This window comes from Ranitomeya imitator, chromosome 1 (assembly GCF_032444005.1).
Source record: "Ranitomeya imitator isolate aRanImi1 chromosome 1, aRanImi1.pri, whole genome shotgun sequence".
Taxonomy (NCBI): Eukaryota; Metazoa; Chordata; class Amphibia; order Anura; family Dendrobatidae; genus Ranitomeya; species Ranitomeya imitator.
This window is the reverse complement of record NC_091282.1, coordinates 613,829,743-613,847,985: the sequence shown is the minus strand read 5'-3', so window position 1 is coordinate 613,847,985 and position 18,243 is coordinate 613,829,743. Positions and strand designations below refer to the sequence as shown.

Here is an 18,243-nt window from a genome sequence, read left to right as displayed (position 1 = left end):
CAGGGTTGCAGTCTCTTTACCTCTTTACTGAAGACTTCAGGATCCTCAATCCAGAGCACAGTTAACAAGGCTGTCTGAGACCGGCCGGTCCGAAGGCACATCCAGAGTTCTCTTTGCAGGTGGAAATCAGTGCCTACCACTAGCGCCTGTGTGTTGTAGTACTTCCCTGCTGAGCATTCGGGATAGTCCTCACAACTTCTATTCTCGTTTCTTTCTAATTCGTTCCAGTTCTTTCTAGTTCTCCGTCCCCCAGGTATGTTATGGCTAGGACGCACCCGTTTGACGGGTAGGCTCGGAGTTCTTCTGGGACCCTAGAGACGCCCCTCTCCACGCGTTGCCCCCTATGACTGCTTAGGTGATGTAAGGTAGACAGCCAACCTATAATTAACTGTTCTGCGGAGTTTGAAGTAAGGCATAGAGTCAGTTACTTCCTCGGTGTTCCGGCCACTGGCTATGCGCCTCAGTAGGATGTTGCCGTTCTCCGGGCACGACTCCTACTGGCTCTCCTTTGTGCTTGATCTCGTTTCTCACTGTCCACAATATCCTTTACTTCGTGTCTCTTTCTTAGGATACCGCCGCGGGTGTGCAGGCGCGGTTCCGTAACGTTCTATTCTCGTCGCTAGGTACCTGCCAGGTTCCCACGCCTGACAGGGCCCCCCCTGAATCTTCTCCCTGCAACACCCCCTGCCACGGGATGTTGCCTGAATCCAACCCAGTCAGCTTCTGTCTAACTTCCTATCCAACCCCTAGTTTTACCAGTGTGAGGAGTGGCCCAATAAATAAAGCCTTTTTCTCCCCCTAGTGGCCAGAGTGTGAAGTGTAATGTGTGCTGGTGATACCTAGTCAGAAGAACTCCTTTAGTGCCATCAGACGTACCATCACTCCCCTTAGTGGCAGAGCGACGTTACTGCAATGACCAGATCTCTGGGGCGCTGCACTAGCATCTCTATACTGGGGTTCCCAAGGTGGGGCTGGCACCCACAATAGGGGAACTAAAGCCACATTTGGGGGCGTCCAAGAACCCAGGAGGTGAATAATGTGATGTGATGGAGGTGTTGTACCCGTTGCCCTATGACCACTGATCCAATGGACTGCAACATAGGACAATGCTGCTCATATTTTGCATACAATGCCTGCCTTTGCTGTCCCTCAACCAGGTGAGGGGCCTCATGCATGTTCTGTATCAGTGAAAGGAGTGCAAATGAAGTTTGGTAGTCTTTGTGAAGTGAAGCCCACAGTGCCTCATCGGCTGATTCCTGCGAAGACGGTGGACATTCCCTGCATCCAGGGGGACACTAAAGACTACCCTGTGGCCCGAGTGGTTATAGATACAACTGTGGCACCAAGTTCCATGAGGATGGTGTAGAAAAAGCCCTAATACACCCTGTTATAATAGGGAGAGAATTTGCTTTGTTTTGGGACTTGTGAGGGAAAGGGAGGACACCTGGACCACAGCCAGTTTCCCTTCTGTGTGCTTGCTGGTGATGAGGATGAGGCAGCATCCACTGAGGCCAACATCTCTGAGCTGGAGTTGTCCGGGGGAAACATTGAAACCACCCAACTCAGGAACTAAACCCTAAAAGAGGCATTTGATAATGTGACTGTACTTAATCAAGTGTTGGGGGCTGACACCCAATGTCCATATTTTCCCATAGTTTGGGTGTGTCTTGCGACCGTATAGTGTGGGTGTGTGCCATGACTGGGGATCTCTGCGCTTTTTGGCCTGGCCACATTATCTCTCCGCTGTAATGTGGGTCTCTGTGACCGTATTGTTTGGGTGTGCGGTGACAGGGGATTTCTGCGCTCTGGCATATCCACATCACAAGTCTCTCCTCTGCTGTAATGTGGGTGTGTGCCATAACAGTATAGTTTGGGTGTGTGCCGTGACTGGGGACCTCTGTGCTCTTTGACCTATCCATATCACAAGTCTTTCCTCTGCTGTAATGTGGGTGTGTTCTGTGACCGTATAGTTTCGGTGTGTGCCATGACCTGGAACCTCTGCGCTGTTTGGTTATCCACATCACAAGTTTCTCCTCTGCTGTAATGTGGGTGTGTGCCATGACCGTATAGTTTGGGTGTGTACCTTGACCGTATAGTATGGGTTTGTGCCGTGACCGGGGATCTCTGTACTCTTTGGCTTATCAATACCACAAGTCTTTCCTCAGCTGTAATGTGGGTGTGTGCCGTGACCTTACAGTTTAGGGGTGTGCCGTGACCAGGGACCTCTGCGTTCTTTGGCCTATCAACATCACAAGTCTCTCCTGAGCTGAAATGTGGGTGTGTATCATGACCATACAGTTTGGGTGCGTGTGTATAGTATGGGTTGTTCCGTGACTGGGGACCTCTGCGCTCTTTGGCCTATCCACATCACAAGTCTTTCCTCAGCTGTAATGTGGGTGTGTGTCATGACTGTACAGTTTGGGTGTGTGCCGTGACCGGGACCTCTGTGCTCTTTGGCCTATCCACATCACAAGTCTCTCCTCCGCTGTAGTGTGGGCATCCAGGATACGATGCTTTTACGATGAGATGTCTGGGTCCTTCCTGCAGATCGGTGGTCATATCTGCTAGTAAATAAATAATGAGGCAGGTGAACAGTTTGCTATTTGGCAACTAGAAGGTAGCATTCTACTTCTGACTGTAAAGAACTCACGGTACAAGACTAAAATGTCTGTCATCTGCCGTGGAACCATCAGTAAGTGCAGGCAGCAGCCGGTGAGGCAGGTGCTGTTTGGGTGGAGTCCGCACTTCAAAGAGCAGCTTAAATGTGTAAAAATGTCACCATCTCCTGCTCTACAGCCGGAAACACCCACGGCCCTCATGTCCAAAAGCATCCACAATACACACCCCACCTCCCCAACAATAACCTGCTGGTACATGTAGTGCTCATGGGGGACTCGTAGTGATCTCATTTGGGTTGTAATGACCATTCGTTCCTCATAGCCTCCTGAACCTGGAGCTCCATGACCTGCAGACCAAATATGATTCCCAATGTAATAATGTCTTTTAGGGGTCTCCGATGTGGAGGGGCAATCTACTAAAAATCAACTTAGTCCTGTCTTTTACTTCTCCAGTCAGTGAACCCCGGAAGGTGGACCTGGTGTCAGTCTCGCTCGTGTCGGTGGCTGTAGTGACGGCGCTCCTGGTGGTTATTCTAGTGATAATCGTCATCCTGGTGAACCGACATCACAAGAGGAAGACCAAGAGACTGTCAGATAAAATGTAAGTGTCCATGTGAGGATTGAGCAGTCAGTGCCGGGTGCATGCAAGGGTGGAGCGTTCAGTGCCAGGTTCATGTGAGAGTGGACCGGTCAGGTAACGGTGCATGCGAGAATCATAGAATCCTAGAATGTTAGAGTTGGAAGGGATCTCCAGGGTCCTCGTGTCCAACCACCTGCTCAATGCAGGATTCACTAAACAATCTCAGACAGATGTCTGTCTAGCCTCTGTTTGAAGACTTCTATTGAAGGAGAACTTGCCACCTCTCATGGCAGCCTGATCCACTTGTTGATCACTCTCACTGTCAAAATAGTTTTTTCTAATATCTAATCTGTGTCTCCTCGCATTCAGTTTAATTCCATTGTTTCTAGTCTTTCCTTGTGCAAATGAGAATAATGATGATCCCTCTACACTGTGACAGCCCTTCAGATATCTGTAGACAGCTATTAAGTCTCCTCTCAGTTTTTACTTTTGCAAGCTAAACATTCCCAGATCATTTAACCATTCTTTGTAGGAATTAGTTGCAGTCCGCTCACCATCTTGGTAGCTCTGCTCTGAACTTGCTCCATTTTTTCAATGGCTTTTTTAAAATATGGGGCCCAGAACTGGACACAATATTCCAGATGAGGCCTGACCAAGGAGGAGTAGAGGGGGATAATTGCTTCATGTGATCTAGATCCATGCTTCTCTTAATACATCCTAGAACTGTGTTTGCCTTTTTTGCTGCTGCATCACACTATTTACTCATGCGCAGTATCTGATCTATTATTATATCCAAGTCTTTTACACACATGCTGTTGCTTAGTTCTATTCCTCCCATTCTGTATATGCTTTTTTCATTTTTCTTGCCCAGATGTAGTACTTTGCATTTCTCCCAGTTAGAAACCAAATGGTGGAGCGGTCAGTGCCGGATGCATGTGAGGGTGGATCGGTCAGTGCCAGATCCATGAGAAAGTGGAGCGATCAGTGCTTGTTACATGTGAGGGTGTGGCAGTCAGTGATTGCCACATGTGAGGGTGGAGCGGTCACTGCTGGGTCCATGTAATGGTGGAGCAATCAATGCTTGATCCATGTGAGGGTGGAATGGACAGTGACGGGTGCATTTGAGAGTGGAGCAGTCAGTGCTGGCTCCACGAGGGAGTAGAGGGGTCAGAGATTGGTCCATGTGACAGTGGAGGGGTCAGTGAAGGGTCCATAGGAGGATGAAGCGATCAGTGCCTGGTCCATGGGAGGGAGGAGCAGTCAGTGAAGGGTGCATGTGATGGTAGACTGGTCAGTGAAGGGTCCATGTGAGGGTGGAGCAGTCAGTGCCCGATCCATGGGGGGGGAGGGGGCAGTGACTAGTCTATATTAACCCCTTTCTGACATCGGACGTACTATCCCGTCGAGGTGGGGTGGGTCCCCATGACCACGGACGGGATAGTACGTCCAGCGCGATCGGCGGCGCTCACGGGGGGAGCGCGGCCGATCGCGGCCGGGTGTCAGCTGCCTATCGCAGCTGACATCCGGCACTATGTTCCAGGAGCGGTCACGGACCGCCCCCGGCACATTAACCCCTGGCACACCGCGATCAAAGATGATCGCGATGTGCCGGCGGTGCAGGGAGACATCGCGCAGGGAGGGGGCTCCCTGCGGGCTTCCCTGAGCTCCCCGCAGCAACGCGATGTGATCGCGTTGCTGCGAGGGTCTTACCTCCCTCCCTGCTTGCTCCAGGCCCGGATCCAAGATGGCCGCGGATCCGGGTCCTGCAGGGAGGGAGGTGGCTTCACAGAGCCTGCTCAGAGCAGGCACTGTGAAGCAGCCTGCACTGCTATCAGATCGGTGATCTGACAGAGTGCTGTGCAAACTGTCAGATCATCGATCTGTGATGTCCCCCCCTGGGACAAAGTAAAAAAGTTAAAAAAAATTTCCAAATGTGTAAAAAAAAAATATTCCTAAATAATGAAAAAAAAAAAATATTATTCCCATAAATACATTTCTTTAAAAAACAATAAAAGTACATATATTTAGTATCGCCGCGTCCGTAACGGCCCGACCTATAAAACTGGCCCACTAGTTAACCCCTTCAGTAAACACTGTAAGAAAAAAAAAAAACGAGGCAAAAAACGATGCTTTATTATCATACCGCCGAACAAAAAGTGGAACAACACGCGATCAAAAGGACACATATAAATAACTATAGTACCGCTGAAAGCGTCATCTTGTCCCGCAAAAAACGAGCCGCAATACTGCATCATCAGCAAAAAAATAGAAAAGTTATAGTCCTGAGAATAAAGCGATGCCAAAATAATTATTTTTTTTATAAAATAGTTTTTATTGTATAAAAGCGCCAAAACATAAAAAAATGATGTAAATGAGGTGTCGCTGTAATCGTACTGACCCGAAGAATAAAACTGCTTTATCAATTTTACCAAACGCGGAATGGTATAAACGCCTCCCCCAAAAGAAATTCATGAATAGCTGGTTTTTGGTCATTCTGTCTCACAAAAATCGGAATAAAAAGCGATCAAAAATTGTCACGTGCCCGAAAATGTTACCAATAAAAACGTCAACTCATCCCGCAAAAAACAAGACCTCATATGACTCTGTGGACCAAAATATGGAAAAATTATAGCTCTCAAAATGTGGTAACGCAAAAAATATTTTTTGCAATAAAAAGCGTCTTTCAGTGTGTGACGGCTGCCAATCATAAAACTCCGCTAAAAAACCCACTATAAAAGTAAATCAAACCCCCCTTCATCACCCCCTTAGTTAGGGAAAAATTTAAAAAATTTATTTATTTCCATTTTCCCATTAGGGCTAGGGTTAGGGCTAGGGTTAGGGCTAGGGTTAGGGTTAGGGCTAGGGTTAGGGCTAGGGTTAGGGCTAGGGCTAGGGTTAGGGCCAGGGTTAGGGTTAGGGTTAGGGCTAGGGTTAGGGCTAGGGTTAGGGCTAGGGTTAGGGCTAGGGCTAGGGTTAGGGTTAGGGCTAGGGCTACAGTTTGGGTTGGGGCTAAAGTTAGTTAGGGTTTAGATTACATTTACAGTTGGGAATAGGGTTGGGATTAGGGTTAGGGGTGTGTCAGGGTTAGAGGTGTGGTTAGGGTTACCGTTGGAATTAGGGTTAGGGGAGTGTTTGGATTAGGGTTTCAGTTATAATTGGGGGGTTTCCACTGTTTAGGCACATCAGGGGCTCTCCAAAAGCGACATGGCGTCCGATCTCAATTCCAGCCAATTCTGCGTTGAAAAAGTAAAACAGTGCTACTTCCCTTCCGAGCTCGCCCGTGTGCCCAAACAGGGGTTTACCCCAACATATGGGGTATCAGCGTACTCAGGACAAATAGGACAACAACTGTTGGGGTCCAATTTCTCCTGTTACCCTTGGGAAAATACAAAACTGGGGGCTAAAAAATAATTTTTGTGGGAAAAAAAATATTTTTTATTTTTACGGCTCTGCGTTATAAACTGTAGTGAAACACTTGGGGGTTCAAAGTTCTCACAACACATCTAGATAAGTTCCCTGGGGGGTCTAATTTCCAATATGGGGTCACTTGTGGGGGGTTTCTACTGTTTAGGTACATTAGGGGTTCTGCAAACGCAATGTGACACCTGCAGACCATTCCATCTAAGTCTGCATTCCAAATGGCACTCCTTCCCTTCCGAGCCCTCCCATGCGCCCAAACAGTGGTTCCCCCCAACATATGGGGTATCAGCGTACTCAGGACAAATTGGACAACAACTTTTGGGGTCGAATTTCTCCTCTTACCCTCGGGAAAATACAAAACTGGGGGCTAAAAAATAATTTTGGGGGGAAAGATTTTTTTTTTTAATTTTCACGGCTCTGCGTTACAAACTGTAGTGAAACACTTGGGGGTTCAAAGCTCTCACAACACATCTAGATGAGTTCCTTAGGGGGTCTAGTTTCCAAAATGGTGTCACTTGTGGGGGGTTTCTACTGTTTAGGTACATTAGGGGCTCTGCAAATGCAATGTGACACCTGCAGACCATTCCATCTAAGTCTGCATTCCAAATGGAGCTCCTTCCCTTCCGAGCCCTCCCATGCGCCCAAACAGGGGTTCCCCCCACATATTGGGTATCAGCGCACTCAGGACAAATTGGACAACAAATTTTGGGGTCCAATTTCTCCTGTTATCCTCGGGAAAAAACAAAACTGGGGGCTAAAAAATAATTTTTGTGGGAAAAAAGTTTTGTTTTATTTTTACGGCTCTCCATTATAAACTTCTGTGAAGCCCTTGGTGGGTCAAAGCACTCACCACACATCTAGATAAGTTCCTTAGGGGGTCTACTTTCCAAAATGGTGTCACTTGTGGGGGATTTCTACTGTTTAGGTACATTAGGGGCTCTGCAAACGCAATGTGACACCTGCAGACCATTCCATCTAAGTCTGCCTTCAAATGGCACTCCTTCCCTTCCGAGCCCTCCCATGCGCCCAAACAGTGGTTTCCCCCCACATATGGGGTATCAGCGCACTCAGGACAAATTGGACAACAAATTTTGGGGTCCAATTTCTCCTGCTACCCTCGGGAAAATACAAAACTGGGGGCTAAAAAATAATTTTTGTGGGAAAAAATTTTTGTTTTATTTTTACGGCTCTCCATTATAAACTTCTGTGAAGCCCTTGGTGGGTCAAAGCGCTCACCACACATCTAGATAAGTTCCTTAGGGGGTCTACTTTCCAAAATGGTGTCACTTGTGGGGGGTTTCTACTATTTAGGTACATTAGGGGCTCTGCAAACGCAATGTGACACCTGCAGACCATTCCATCTAAGTCTGCCTTCAAATGGCACTCCTTCCCTTCCGAGCCCTCCCATGCACCCAAACAGTCGTTTCCCCCCACATATGGGGTATCAGCGCACTCAGGACAAATTGGACAACAAATTTTGGGGTCCAATTTCTCCTGTTACCCTCGGGAAAATACAAAACTGGGGGCTAAAAAATAATTTTTGAGGGAAAAAATTTTTGTTTTATTTTTACGGCTCTCCGTTATAAACTTCTGTGAAGCCCTTGGTGGGTCAAAGCGCTCACCACACATCTAGATAAGTTCCTTAGGGGGTCTACTTCCCAAAATGGTGTCACTTGTGAGGGGTTTCTACTATTTAGGTACATTAGGGGCTCTGCAAACGCAACATGGCGTCTCATCTCAATTCCTGTCAATTTTGCATTGAAAAGTCAAACGGCGCTCCTTCCTTTCCGAGCTCTCCCGTCCGCCAAAACAGTGGTTTACCCCCACATATGGGGTATCAGCGTACTCAGGACAAATTGTACAACAACTTTAGGGGTCCAATTTCTTCTCTTACCCTTGGAAAAATAAAAAATTGGGGGCGAAAAGATAATTTTTGTGAAAAAATATGATTTTTTATTTTTACGGTTCTGCATTATAAACTTCTGTGAAGCACTGGGTGTGTCAAAGTGCTCACCACACCTCTAGATAAGTTCCTTAGGGGGTCTACTTTCCAAAATGGTGTCACTTGTGGGGGGTTTCAATGTTTAGGCACATCAGTGGCTCTCCAAACGCAACATGGCGTCCCATCTCAATTCCTGTCAATTTTGCATTGAAAAGTCAAACGGCGCTCCTTCCCTTCCGAGCTCTCCCATCCACCCAAACAGTGGTTTACCCCCACATATGGGGTATCAGCGTACTCAGGACAAATTGTACAACAACTTTTGGGGTCCAATTTCTTCTCTTACCCTTGGAAAAATAAAAAATTGGGGGCGAAAAGATAATTTTTGTGAAAAAATATGATTTTTTATTTTTACGGTTCTACATTATAAACTTCTGTGAAGCACTTGGTGGGTCAAAGAGCTCACCACACCTCTAGATAAGTTCCTTAGGGGGTCTACTTTCCAAAATGGTGTCACTTGTGGGGGGTTTCTATGTTTAGGCACATCAGGGGCTTTCCAAACGAAACATGGCGTCCCATCTCAATTCCAGTCAATTTTGCATTGAGAAGTCAAATGGCGCTCCTTCGCTTCCGAGCTGTGCCATGCGCCCAAACAGTGGTTTACCCCCACATGTGGGGTATTGGCGTACTCAGGACAAATTGTACAACAATGTTTGGGGTCCATTTTCTCCTGTTACCTTTGGTAAAATAAAACAAATTGGAGCTGAATTAAATTTTTTGTGAAAAAAAGTTAAATGTTCATTTTTATTTAAACATTCAAAAAATTCCTGTGAAGCACCAGAAGGGTTAATAAACTTCTTGAATGTGGTTTTGAGCACCTTGAGGGGTGTAGTTTTTAGAATGGTGTCACACTTGGGTAATTTCTATCATATAGACCCCTCAAAATGACTTCAAATGAGATGTGGTCCCTAAAAAAAAATGGCGTTGTAGAAATGAGAAATTGCTGGTCAACTTTTCACCCTTATAACTCCCTAACAAAAAAAATTTTTGGTTCCAAAATTGTGCTGATGTAAAGTAGACATGTGAGAAATGTTACTTATTAAGTATTTTGTGTGACATATCTCTGTGATTTAATTGCATAAAAATTCAAAGTTGGAAAATTGCGAAATTTTCATAATTTTCGCCAAATTTCTGTTTTTTTCACAAATAATCGCAGGTACTATCAAAGAATTTTTACCATTGTCATGAAGTACAATATGTCACGAGAAAACAATGTCAGATTCACTGGGATCCGTTGAAGCGTTCCAGAGTTATAACCTCATAAAGGGACAGTGGTCAGAATTGTAAAAATTGGCCCGGTCATTAACGTGCAAACCACCCTTGGGGGTAAAGGGGTTAAGGTGGAGGGATCAGTGCCAGGTCCAAATTTTGGGGGATCAGTCAGTACAGGGTCCATGTGAGGGTGGAGTCATCAGAGACTGGTCTGTGTGATGGTGGAGCGGTCAGTGCCAGGTCCATGTAGGGAGGAGCGGTCAGTGCCAGGTCCATGTGGGGGGAAAGCAGGCAGTGCCAGGTCCATGTGGGGGGAGAGTGGTCAGTACCAGGTCCATCCTTATTGGGGTGGAGTGGTCAGTGTCTGGTCCATGTGAGGTTGCAGCAGTCAGTGACGGATCCATGCGTGGGTGGAGAGGACAGTGATGGATCCATGTGAGATTGGAGAGGACAGCGACGGCTCCATGTGAGGGTGGAGAGGACAGTGACAGGTCAATGTGAGGGTGATGCGGTCAGTGACTGATCCATGTAAGGGTGGAGCGGTCAGTAACGGATCCATGTGAGGGTGGAGTGGTTACACATTGATCCATCTGGTTAATTTCTGGTGTATTTCAGTGAGGAGCTTTCAACATTATCCAGGCAGACGTCGCGGCGGAGACTGAACTCTAACACAGCGAGTACAGATACACGGATGCAGGTAACTGCACACTGCCTGGGTACAGATGCACGTATGCAGGTATCCACACACTGCTCGAGTACAAATGCAAGGACACAGGTATCCACACACTGCCTGGGTACAGGCACAAGGACACAGTTATCCACACACTGCCCGGGTACAGACACAAGGACACAGGTATCCACACACTGCCTGGGTACAGACACAAGGCCACAGGTATCCACACACTGCCTGGGTATAGACACAAGGACACAGCTATCCACAGACTGCCTGGGTACAGAGGCAAGGACACAGGTATCCACACACTGCTCATTTACAGAACGATGACACAGGTATCTACACACTGCCTGGATACAAACACAAGGACACATGTATCCACACACTGCCCGGATACCGACACAAGGACATATGTATCCACACACTGCCTGGGTACAGACAGAAGGACACAGCTATCCACACACACTGCCCGGGTACAGAGGCAAGGACACAGGTATCCACACACTGCCCGGGTACAGACACAAGGCCACAGGTATCCACACACTGCCCAGATACAGACACAAGGACACACACACTGTCCGGGTGCAGAAGCACGCACCCACACACAGGCTTTGCATCTGTACCGTCTGTATATAATCTCCCTGTGCCACAACATTCATAGATAAAGGATGTTGTGTTCAATGTATATAATAAAAAGAGGGAACTAGGATGGGGAATTCTTGGGGGGCAGCCATATTGGAAGCAGCTGCCGGGTCCAGGACTGGCTCTTTATATATATATATACCTGGACCTCATGATAATTGTGTTTCTGTTTTAGTTAGAGGAGAGCATGAACCTGAGAGGACATCACCCTGACAGTCTGAGGGACCCCAGTATCAGCTCCATGATGGTGAGGATCCTCCATTATACACAGGGTGAAATGTGACAAATAGCGTGTGAACCCCACCCCAGCATGGCACTCATTAATGAAGATATGCAGGAGATCGTTCACATGAGGCCACAATACTTATGGAAAGTTGAAGGGGCCTTATGTGGATGACCGGGACCCTCATAATAATGGGATGTAGGAGGCCAAGCAAATATCTCTACTGAGGGCATAAGAGGCACCACCGTTTCCTTCTGCTGCCTGGCGAACCTGGATGGACGTTTGTCAGTCTCCATGTAACGGGGGCCATGCTCATACAGTTAGTTGAAGACTCTTACCTGTAAATTGCTCAGCAATGAGTGGTCACCTTGGTGGTTGTTTTTGGCTTTTGTTGGCTAGAGCTAGAAATAATTGGCAGAGGCACATATGAATAGTGTAGGCCCCATGTGTAGAAATAGAATGTGGGCCCCTTCCTCATGAATCAAAGATGGGTGCATGTTAATTCTCCAACCAATCCGTGCCCATATCTGCCATACCAAGTTCATGGACTATACCCAAGTCGCTATGCAGTGTGTGCCAAGAGCCCCTGAGGAGCGGTAATCCATGCGGGGGCTCGTAGCTCTGCCACGGGTCATTATCATAACAAACTTACTTTGTGTGATATAACATGGCGGCCCCTTTGCCACATGGGGCAAGTACTGAGACCTTAGCTGGTTTTCATTATGTTAGCATTCTTCATATCTTGTGATCCGACATCAGAGGGTCAGTGGTAATAGGGAGAAGGGAAACTGTCTACAATCTCCCCTATCTGGCGGATTAGTCTGCCATGTAGATGAACGGACATGGCAGACAGGACGATCATGTTACCCCAACACGGCGTCCTGTTATATGATGTAGGCTACATTCAGTTGAGTGTTTGTCTTATATTAACCTAACACACTTGTTGCTGCCCATCAGGGAGAAGAGGTGGACAGACGCAGCTACAGCACACTGACAACTGTCCGGGAAATAGAGACTCAGACTGAGCTGTTGGCCACAGTTCCTGATGAGGAGGTGAAGGAAGAGGACGCAGAGGACGAACCTCTAGAGGAGAAAGAACTTGAGCTAAGCGACAGAGGGAGCACAGGAGTACTGTCCACCCAGCCATTCATTAAGCAAGGGATGAGCCATTTCTATCAGGAAAATGGGACTCTTCGAGCCAAGCCAACTACGAATGGGATCTATATAAATGGCCGAGGACACTTGGTATAACTGTAACTGTGACCTTCCACCCCTGTGAGATGTTCACATTGTGGGTACATGACAATATATGTGAACAGTCTTCTTTATGGATACACCAGGACATTCCTTAGCCACTGGACATTATGTGGCCACTAAAAAAATTGGACTTTCTCAAGACATTCATGATAACCTGCAATCATTAAATGATGATGATCTGATAATATCCCCCAAATGTGCCAATCTCAAAGTGGGGAGTTGAAGATGGATGGAGCCATGTCTTGGATCACCCAAAATGAGCCTACCACCCCAGTCATGGCTGCTGCATCCTCTTCAGTGGTCTTGAACATTTGACATTAGCACTGATTTACCTGGGGTGGGTCAGCAATAGACTCTATGCTCTGCTGGATATTTCGGCCTGTTGACCAGTGCAAACCATCCTGGCCTAATAAATGTGAGCAATGAACATGTTGTACTATGGACGAGCAGCCTCTGCTGTGCTTGTATAATTGTGTAAATCTGAACTTGTAACTGCAGCAAGTACATTGCCAGCATTCAAGAAGAGGAAGGAAGTCTTCTCCAGCATGACTCAGTACAGGACCATTGTGAAATGTCAGCTCGGATAAAGAGAATTGTTAATAGGGCAAACGCAGGCAACTCGCCCTTCTTTATAAGAAAAAAACAATGCCTATAAGACAAGCTCCCTCCACCATATTCGCTAACAAAATCGCGATCCCTCCTTCTGTCACACATGCGCCTACTCTACACGCAAGCCCACCTACTATTATACATGAACCCTCCTATAGTGTGCCCTCCCTCTATGGCAAATGTGTGGCCTCTGACTATAGAACACACTCCGCCCCATAATGTCAATGACAATGTGGTATAATTTCCTATCAAAGAAGCCTTACTGTGGACAACCATGAGAAATGGGAACCATGCATGTTGACTACTGTTATTTTCCAGGGGTTACCCCAAAACAACGATTTGTACATATTGATGTAAATTTCTTTTCAGCCGATTCTAAGGGCGCGTAAGACGAGTGGAATGTCTCGCTATTTATATGTGCTGTATAGATTTTCTACGGACAGTATTTATGTTGGGTCGGGGTGGTTTTCTCGTCATTGCAGGGAAATTCTTGTACAAAGCTGATTAAAACTTGAAGTTCAATGTCTATAAATCACATAACCTGGTATGTGAAACCATCTAGTGTCCGCGTCTACATGTCCAGTGACACTATCCTGTTCATTATCATGTCGGCCTACAGGTGTGGGGCACATCCAGAGAAGGTGAAAGTACATTCCTGCAGAGGTTCAGGGAAACAACCTTTCTGCACCAGTCATGGGACTCGTGTAGTACTAAATCCAAAACTGCTTTGTGTTTCTAGGACACAGTCCAGAAGGCCAACTCTCCCACCATACACACCCTGATGGTGGAACAATTGGGTTAGGTCATGAAAACTAACGTGTGCTAGAGAACAACCTGCTCCTCAATTCTTACTCTTACAATGTTCTGCGGTTTGGGTGATGCTCTACACAGGATGTGGTTCTCAGACAGTAACTGAGGCTTCCTCTAAATTCTAATCATTATATTCAAAGCAGAAAAGGGGCAGGAGCTTGGTGCAACGTTCATCACGTCAGGGTAGTAATCGCCGCTGTTACACGGCTGCTTCCTCCACCAGAACCACATCCTGAGCAGTATTAAGTTCTGCATCTAATTTTCTCCAAAGGAAAAAGTATAGAATTAAAGTAGCAGCAGGTGACAGAGGATGTACTAATTCTATGAAAGGTCAACACATCCAGGAAGCCAGGTGTCTTCGTCTGCAGCCATGTCACTAGCCATGAAGGCCAGACAGAGAGTAAAGAAGAAGACCGTCAAAGACAAAATTTTTGGTTGTGATTTGCTGGAACATCTCCAAATGTCAGGACAGGAAGGTGAGTGACGGTGATGATAGTTGTCTACTTACACTTACTGTGTACTTGTCCATGAAACATCTGAAAGCATTGTTGGAGATTGGATTCTGGTGGTTTTGTGCCAGCAATACCATGTTCCTATTTCTAACCTCCGAGCATCCTGATGACCCAGAATCTTCAGAAATACAAATAATCAGAAGAGAGAGACATCAAGGACTTCAATGGGTTAGAAACTGACATCTGTGTGAGACCAGTAGAAAAAGAGCATTTTCCCAGGACTGGGCCTCTACACTGGTGTAGGTCTCAACTAATAGAGTGGGCTATATTGAAGTTTATGGCGAAGAACTCAAATTAGTAATAGCTCTGTAAGTTCAAACATACGAAATGAGGCCAAAAAAGAGAATCACAGATAACCTGTTATCGCTCCTATAAAGGGAGGCATCATCTATCTTGTGTGGTGTAGTATATAGAGTATCTGTCAGCTCTTGTGTGGTGTAGTATATAGAGTATCTGTCAGCTCTTGTGTGGTGTAGTATATAGAGTATCTGTCAGCTCTCCTGTGTGGTGCAGTATATAGAGGATCCGTCAGCTCTCCTGTGTGGTGTAGTATATAGAGTATCTGTCAGCTTTCCTGTGTGGTGTGGTATATAGAGGATCCATCAGCTCTCCTGTGTGGTGTAGTATATAGAGGATCTGTCAGCTTTCCTGTGTGGTGTAGTATATAGAGGATCTGTCAGCTCTCCTGTGTGGTGTAGTATATAGAGGATCTGTCCCCTCTCCTGTGTGGTGTAGTATATATAGGATCTGTCAGCTCTCATGTGTGGTGTAGTATATAGAGGATCTGTCAGCTCTCCTGTGTGGTGTAGTATATAGAGGATCTGTCAGCTCTTCGGTGTGGTGTAGTATATAGAGGATCTGTCAGCTTTCCTGTGTGGTGTAGTATATAGAGGATCTGTCAGCTCTCCTGTGTGGTATAGTATATAGAGGATCTGTCAGTCTCCTGTGTGGTGTAGTATATAGAGGATCTGTCAGCTCTCCTGTGTTGCAGTATATAGAGGATCTGTCAGCTCTCCTGTGAGGTGCAGTATATAGAGGATCTGTCAGCTCTCCTGTGTGGTATAGTATATAGAGTACCTGTTAGCTCTCCTGTGTGGTGTACTATATATAGAGGATCTGTCAGCTCTCTTGTGTGGTGTAGTATATAGAGGATCTGTCAGCTCTCCTGTGTGGTGCAGTACATAGAGGATCTGTCAGCTCTCCTGTGTGGTGTAGTATATAGAGTACCTGTTAGCTCTCCTGTGTGTTGTACTATATATAGAGGATCTGTCAGCTCTCCTGTGTGGTGTAGTATATAGAGGATCTGTCAGCTCTTCTGTGTGGTGTAGTATATAGAGGATCTGTCAGCTCTCCCGTGTGGTGTAGTATATAGAGGATCTGTCAGCTCTGCTGTGTGGTGTAGTATATAGAGGATCTGTCAGCTCTCCTGTGTGGTGTAGTATATCGAGGATCTGTCAGCTCTCCAGTGTGGTGTGGTATAAAGAGGATCTGTCAGCTCTCCTGTGCAGTGTAGTACATAGAGGATCTGTCAGCTCTCCTGTGTGGTGCAGTATATAGAGGATCTGTCAGCTCTCCTGTGTGGTGTAGTATATAGAGTACCTGTTAGCTCTCCTGTGTGGTGTACTATATATAGAGGATCTGTCAGCTCTCCTGTGTGGTGTAGTATATAGAGGATCTGTCAGCTCTTCTGTGTGGTGTAGTATATAGAGGATCTGTCAGCTCTCCAGTGTGGTGTAGTATATAGAGGATCTGTCAGCTCTCCTGTGCAGTGTAGTATATAGAGGATCTGTCAGCTCTCCTATGTGGTGTAGTATATCGAGGATCTGTCAGCTCTCCAGTGTGGTGTGGTATAAAGAGGATCTGTCAGCTATCCTGTGCAGTGTAGTATATAGAGGATCTGTCAGCTCTCCTGTGTGGTGTAGTATATAGAGGATCTGTCAGCTCTCCTGTGTTGTGTAGTTTATAGAGGATCTGTCAGCTCTCCTGTCTTGTGTAGTATATAGAGGATCTGTCAGCTCTCCTGTGTGGTGTAGTATATAGAGGATCTGTCAGCTCTCCTGTGTGGTGTAGTATATAGAGGATCTGTTAGCTCTCCTATGCGGTGCAGTATATAGAGGATCTGTCAGCTCTCCTGTGTGGTGTAGTATATAGAGGATCTGTCAGCTCTCCTGTGTGGTGTAGTATATAGAGGATCTGTCAGCTCTCCTGTGTGGTGTAGTATATAGAGGATCTGTCAGCTCTCCTGTGTGGTGTAGTATATAGAGGATCTATCAGCTCTCCTGTGTGGTGTAGTATATAGAGGATCTGTCAGCTCTCCTGTGTGGTGTAGTATATAGAGGATCTGTCAGCTCTCCTGTGTGGTGTAGTATATAGAGGATCTGTCAGCTCTCCCGTGTGGTGTAGTATATAGAGGATCTGTCAGCTCTCCCGTGTGGTGTAGTATATAGAGGACCTGTCAGCTTTCCTGTGTGTTGTAGTATATAGAGGATCTGTCAGCTCTCCTGTGTGGTGTAGTATATAGAGGATCTGTCAGCTCTCCTGTGTGGTGTAGTATATAGAGGATCTGTCAGCTCTCCTGTGTGGTGTAGTATATAGAGGATCTGTCAGCTCTCCCGTGTGGTGTAGTATAAAGAGGATCTGTCAGCTCTCCTCTGTGGTGTAGTATATAGAGGATCCGTCAGCTCTCCTATGCGGTGCATTATATAGAGGATCTGTCAGCTCTCCTGTGTGGTGTAGTATATAGAGGATCTGTTAGCTCTCCTATGCGGTGCAGTATATAGAAGATCTGTCAGCTCTCCCGTGTGGTGTAGTATATAGAGTATCTGTCAGCTCTCCTGTGTGGTGCAGTATATAGAGGATCCGTCAGCTCTCCTGTGTGGTGTAGTATATAGAGTATCTGTCAGCTTTCCTGTGTGGTGTGGTATATAGAGGATCCATCAACTCTCCTGTGTGGTGTAGTATATAGAGGATCTGTTAGCTTTCCTGTGTGGTGTAGTATATAGAGGATCTGTCAGCTCTCCTGTGTGGTGTAGTATATAGAGGATCTGTCAGCTCTCCCGTGTGGTGTAGTATATAGATGATCTGTCAGCTCTCCTGTGTGGTGTAGTATATAGAGGATCTGTCAGCTCTCCTGTATGGTATAGTATGTAGAGGATCTGTCAGCTCTCCTGTGTGGTGTAGTATATAGAGGATCTATCCTGTGTGGTGTAGTATATAGAGGATCTGTCAGCTCTCCTGTGTGGTGTAGTATATATCGAGGATCTGTCGTCTCTCCTGTGTGGTGTAGTATATAGAGGATCTATCCTGTGTAGTGTAGTATATAGAGGATCTGTCAGCTCTCCCGTGTGGTGCAGTATATAGAGGATCTGTCAGCTCTCCTGTGTGGTGCAGTATATAGAGGATCTGTCAGCTCTCCTGTGAGATGCAGTATATAGAGGATCTGTCAGCTCTCCTGTGTGGTGTAGTATATAGAGTACCTGTTAGCTCTCCTGTGTGGTGTACTATATATAGAGGATCTGTCAGCTCTCTTGTGTGGTGTAGTATATAGAGGATCTGTCAGTGCAGTATATAGAGGATCTGTCAGCTCTCCTGTGTGGTGTAGTATATAGAGTACCTGTTAGCTCTCCTGTGTGGTGTACTATATATAGAGGATCTGTCAGCTCTTCTGTGTGGTGTAGTATATAGAGGA

The 18,243-nt window shown here is 46.3% G+C and overlaps 2 protein-coding genes across 4 annotated transcripts in view; both read left to right on the top strand.

The window, feature by feature from the left end:
- Positions 1-13,790, top strand: part of NECTIN4 (nectin cell adhesion molecule 4) — an 81,044-nt gene extending 67,254 nt beyond the window's left edge. For 2 of the 3 annotated variants that reach the window (XM_069726290.1, XM_069726300.1), the window contains exons 6-9: positions 3,072-3,219; positions 10,445-10,526; positions 11,320-11,391; positions 12,325-13,790. In XM_069726290.1, the coding sequence (XP_069582391.1) occupies positions 3,072-3,219; positions 10,445-10,526; positions 11,320-11,391; positions 12,325-12,618 (596 nt within the window). In that variant the 3' untranslated portion in view covers positions 12,619-13,790. Of the gene's footprint in view, positions 1-3,050; positions 3,220-10,444; positions 10,527-11,319; positions 11,392-12,324 lie in introns of all 3 variants that reach the window. The other variant, XM_069726281.1, reaches the window with a different exon arrangement.
- A 451-nt stretch (positions 13,791-14,241) lies between these two features.
- ARHGAP30 (Rho GTPase activating protein 30) overlaps positions 14,242-18,243 on the top strand; it is a 203,005-nt gene continuing 199,003 nt past the window's right edge. The window contains exon 1 of the mRNA XM_069726268.1: positions 14,242-14,519. Coding sequence (XP_069582369.1) covers positions 14,414-14,519 — 106 coding nt within the window. The 5' untranslated portion in view covers positions 14,242-14,413. The remainder of the gene's footprint in view (positions 14,520-18,243) is intronic.